Raw genomic sequence first — 5,522 nt, forward strand, 5'->3', positions numbered from 1 at the left:
GCAAGATAACTCAAACACGCCTGGGCAGATTCACATGAAATTTTGAGGGGATGTAGACTATGGTAACTGGAAGAGCTGATTTAATTTTAGTGGCAATCTGGAAAGGATCCTGGATTCTGGATCACTTTGAATTTTTTAGTATGTTTCAGTGTGTGGTCCAGAATATGACAAAAACATCATAGGTTAGTATGTCGTCCAACAAATTGGAGCAACGTGTCCAGATAGCTCAGCTGGTTAAGAAGGTGATTCGTAAACAGAACTGTGTCAGAGATGCAGGTTTGATTCCAGCTCATGATCCTTTACTGCATGGGTTTCCTGTTTTCCTCTCTATCCTTGGCAGAGGTCTGCACTCTCTGACTGCTTTTCTAGTTAAATTTAAAATCCCATTACAATGTACTGATTACAGGTCCGGGGGAACCTGTTGACCCGGCCCACCGGGACAGAACCCGGAATACCAGATGGTCAGTCCACCCCTGACTGTTCATGTAGGTCAGCAGAAGTACCTGTAGGTCAGCAGAAGTACCTGTAGGTCAGCAGAAGTACCTGTAGGTCAGTAGAAGTACCTGTAGGTCAGCAGAAGTACCTGTAGGTCAGCAGAAGTACCTGTAGGTCAGTAGAAGTACCTGTAGGTCAGCAGAAGTGCTTGTAGGTCAGCAGCAGAAGTACTTGTAGGTGAGCAGAAGTGCGTGGTTTTGTTTCATCATAGAGCCAGAGGAGGCGTTCCTTTCATAAAGCTTTATTTCACAGATCTCCTGCAACAGGAGGCTCATATACATTTACATCCACCGTCTGCAGCCTGAAGATGTTAAATAATGCAATAATTCAAGACAAAAACAGCAAAAACACACAAAAACACACATTATCCAACTGAAGTAACGAGAACAACATCAGAAGAAGAACACCATGTCAGATACTTCCTGTTTTCTAGAATCTTTAAGGTGCACCAGAACACGGTGAGGACACAGAATACTTGCATGTTTTAATATTTCTTAGTTTCAGATGAATTCAGAGTTCTGCTCGTCGGCGTGAGTTCAGTTCCACTCTGGTTGTTTGGCACAAAGTTTAGAGGAGGAGGAATCTCATAGTGGAGATGTAAGGCGACTCACAGGACCTCTGGAGGGAAACACAACCAGAGACGAGTCAGAGAGGCCACCAAGACAGACATGACTCCACCTGGTACACCTGGAAGCAGCTAAACGCAACTTTACACTTTAGATTCTTCATTATTCAACATTATTTAATAGAAATCTGTTTCACTTTGACATTAAAGAGTCTTTTCTGTGTGAATTTGTGTCAAAAATACATTAAATTAAGCCCAACTTAATGTTGATCAGAACTAAAACAGGAAAACTTGCATTCTGGAGAATTTCTCAGCATTAATTCACATCTTTTCTGCATCAATTCATGCTGAACATAAACTAAAATACTTTGGATCTTTACGAGTTTACAGAAAAGATTCACTAATGTCAAAGTGGAAACACATTTGTACAAAATAATGCTAATTAACGCTAATTCTCAGCTTTCACCTCATAACAAACCATGTCCTGGTAAAATATCACTTTTTGTTGTAGATTAAACTGTTTGCATCACTTTTAATTTAAAAAATTAAAATCTCTTATGGATTCTGCTGATTTTGCATAAAGATCTTAATTATTTTAGTTTATTTTCAGTCATTTTCAGCATGATTTGATGCAGAAAACACACAAATTGCTTCAAAAAACTTCTCCAGGATGCAGGTTTTCCTCTTTTATTTCTGGTCAACATTAAATTGTGGTTCATTTTATGTATTTTTGACACAAATTCATACAGAAAAGACTCTTTAATGTCAATGTGAAACAGATTTCTACTAAATAATTTTAGCTGACACCAGTTCTCAGTTTCTACCTTGTAACAAACCATGTGCTGCTAAAATATCTTCTTTTGTTGTAAAATAAACTGTTTTAAAGAGTCTTTTCTGTGTGAGTTTGTGACAAAAACACGCAAAAGTTGACCAGAAATAAAAGAGGAAAACTTGTATTCTGGAGAATTTCTCTGGATTAATTTGTATCTTTGCTGCATGAATTCACACTGAAAACAATTCAAAATGAACTAAGATCATTCAGAGAACCAAGAATTTACACCCGAGAGGCTAAATTCATGAACTATTTGGTACTTTTTGTCGACATTCGTAACAATGAATCAGCATTAAACTGACCACGGTTCAATGTTGAAAAGCAGTAAAATGGTGAAACTTCTGCAGGAGGTCTAAACTTTTAAATGTGATCATTAAACATTTAAGCTCTGACATTCTGCTGAACTTTTCTGCACCAATGTCATCTTTTCTGCATCAATTCATGTTGAAAATGAGCAAAAATAAACTAAAATACTTCAGAGCTGTCTAGAAGCACCTGAGCTCTGGTTGGAGGTCATTAATCTCCACATCAGTCTGTCATGGTGTCCGTTACGAGCTAAACTCACACTATGCTCTAATAATGTAGCACTTCCAGGTGTGAACCTCCAGATGAACCTACGAACAGCTGGATTTAACCCCACCTCCGGTACCTGCGACATGCTGAGGCTTCATGGGGCCCGTCTTCCTCAGGAAAGGTTCTCCTCCCTCGAAGGCCAGGATGGGTTCGCCGACCATCTGCTGCTGACCAGAGCTGCTGCTGCTGTTCAGCTGGATCATCTCCTCGAAGTCTCCAGACTCCCCGTTGGCTGAGACGCCGTTCTGGTGCGAGTTGGGCTGGACGCCGTTGACGACGAGGCCGGAAACTCCTGCAGCAGGAAGCTGAGGGTTTCCAGGAGCTGAAGGAAGATCAGAAGATTCATGAACATCATAGAGATGAGATACAGAACCAGACAGAAGACTGGATTCATGCAGTCAAATGTGTCTATCTTTGTATTTATCTTTGACTCCTGGACTCTATACCTACCATCAAGCATGGAGGTGGCAGTATCATTATACTATCAATTTAACTGACTCAAGTCTGAGACAGAAAGACAACAAATTCAGTGGAACGGCACCAGAATTGATGCTGTTTCACTAAATTTGTCGTCTTTCTGACTTTATTCTTCAGGTTCTTGATGGGTCCAAATCAAGACTTTGGGGAGACCAGTCTAGAACCTTCATTCTAGAACCTTCATTCCAGCCTGAAGGAACCGTTTCTTTACCACGTCTGATGAGTGTTGGGACTCATTGTCTGGTTGAAACATCCAACTGTGTCCAAGATCAACCTTCTGCTGACGGTTTTAGGTTCTCCTGAAGAACGTGGAGGTGATCCTCCTTCTTCATTATTCCATTTACTTTGTGTGAAGCTCCAGTTCCACAGAGCATGATACTGCCACCACCATGCTTGACGGTAGGTTTGGTGTTCTCGGGGTTAAAAAAAAGTCCAGGACCTGCCTAAGATAGTCTGAACCCAGTCCTCAACCAGTCCTTAAAAGGTCTAAAACCAGGACAAAAATCAAACCTAAACCAGTCTAAAACAATGTTCAGAGCCATCAGAATACAGTCTGAAACCAGTCCTAAACCAGTAATAACAAAGTCTAAAAGCAAGACCAAGATCAAATCTAAACCAATCCAATAAAAATGTTCAGATTACAGCTTGATACCAGTCCGCAACCAAAACTGACACCAGCTTTAGAAACAGTCTGAAACCAGTCGTAAAAAAAGTTAAAAAACAGTATAAAATCAGGACCAAACTCAAACCTAAACCAGTCCAAAAAATGTTCAGAACCAGTCTGAATAAAGTCCAAAACCAGTAATCAAAAAATAAAAAAAACAGTACTAAATCATGACCAAAACCAAACCTAAACTACTCCTAAAAATAGTCCAAGACTTGTCCAAGACACGCCTAAACCAGTCCTTAAAAGGTCTAAAACCAGAACCAAAATCAAACCATAACCAGTCCAAAAAAAAAAACTGAAACCAGTTTTAGAAACAGTCCAAAACCAGTCCTAAAAAGTTTTTAGACCTTTTCAGGATACTTAGTTACTTAGTTTAGTCCATTATTGAGGCAATTTTTGTATCAAAAGAGGCAACTTTTGATTTCAAGTCAGTGATTTTCTTCTTCAGATCTTTGTGAGCTCCTCAGACGTTCCCCCTGTAGTGTTTGAGTCTAATGAGTGGATCTAATGGTTCTATTTAAACTGGATCAGAGGAGACAGCAGCTGTAGGGAAGACATCAAACCACTAAGACGAGTCGATAAACCGTTTAAGGAACCAAAACCATTAATTCCGTTTACTGTTCCAGCAGATTTAGTCCCATTTCCAGAAGACCTTCAACCCTCGTGTCGGCCTGCAGGTCAAACTGACCCGTCTTAAAGTTTGAAAATGTGGAGAAAAAAATTTGTTTTCACAGTGAAATTTCTGATGTTCACATTTTCAACATTTTTGGGAAATCTTTGAACATTTTTTGGTGGGAAATTTTTTTTCAATGTTTCTTTAAGAACGTTCACATAACGTTCTTAAAGAAAATATTAGAAGTTTTACTGATACACATGGAATCACTCTAGATATTTTTAGGAAGTTTTTGGAAGATTTTTACTCATTTTTTGAAAATATTTACAAGATTTTTCGTGGAGGATTATTATAAAATAATTGTTTTAGGGGAAACTTTGAAGGAATTATTGGAATTTTCTCCCCGAAGGTTTTGCAATTTTTCAGAAATTTGGGGAATTGTTTTGCTGAATTTTTGAATTTTTTTCAGACAAGGAAACAATATTTTTTTGGTGCCTGTAAATGAAGACAACACTGAGGTTAATGAATCTAAGAAAGGACTGTTTTGTGTTTCAGTGTCTCAAAGTTCTAGGAGTCACTGGAGACTCTTAAAGCCTCTGTCTGGTTAAATCAGGCATCATGAGGGCGACGGTACCTTTACTGAGCTCTGAGTCTTTCCCGTTGACCTGAGGAGAAGCTCTGACGTCCTTCTGTGAGTAGAAGAACAAACAGAGTGGTGTTACTTCAGAAGAACTTTGGCTCCTGGTCTGTTTTAAACTGAGTCTCACCGACCTTCTCTCCTGCGTCGCTCTTACGAGTCCTCTTCATGATCTCCTCCAGGCGCTGTGAGCGTCAGACAGGACATCAACGTTAGCTGAGGATGTCTTTCTGAACTCTAAAAATGTGCTTGTTCCTCTCTGTTCTCACCTTCTTCCTCTCCAGTCTCTCCTGCTCTTCTTTCTGGAAGTGTTTCTCTCTCTCCATTCGCTGACGTTCGGCCTCCTCCTTGGCTTTAGCTTCAGCCTCCTCCCTCTGAAACAGGAAACACGGATGTAAAGTTAACAAAAAGAAAACAAACTCATTAAAAATCTATTATTTTTATCATTAAATTGAAACCAGTGTCCAACCTGCGGCCCGTTTTGTGTCTCATTTTTATAATATTTTGTTTTGTTTTGTTGTTTTTCATCTTTTTTAAAATCTGACTTTTGTCGTTTGTCTCCTTTTTGTCATTTAGTTCATTTTTTGTCTATTTTTCATTTTGTTTCGTGTCATTTGTCTCATTCTTTGAAATATTTTGTCTTGTTTTTGTTGTTTTGTGTCT

General features: G+C 39.2%; 1 protein-coding gene across 1 annotated transcript; it reads right to left on the minus strand.

The window, feature by feature from the left end:
• Positions 1–720: 720 nt before the first annotated feature.
• LOC127536074 (MAP7 domain-containing protein 1-like) lies at positions 721–5,281 on the minus strand (the record flags this gene model as incomplete). Its single annotated transcript, XM_051955488.1, has 5 exons — positions 721–1,113; positions 2,542–2,787; positions 4,857–4,911; positions 4,994–5,044; positions 5,129–5,281. Coding segments are annotated over 5 exons (516 nt in total), but the record flags the coding sequence as incomplete, so codon positions are not given.
• Positions 5,282–5,522: the final 241 nt, after the last annotated feature.

This window comes from Acanthochromis polyacanthus, chromosome 11 (assembly GCF_021347895.1).
Source record: "Acanthochromis polyacanthus isolate Apoly-LR-REF ecotype Palm Island chromosome 11, KAUST_Apoly_ChrSc, whole genome shotgun sequence".
Lineage (NCBI taxonomy): Eukaryota > Metazoa > Chordata > Actinopteri > Pomacentridae > Acanthochromis > Acanthochromis polyacanthus.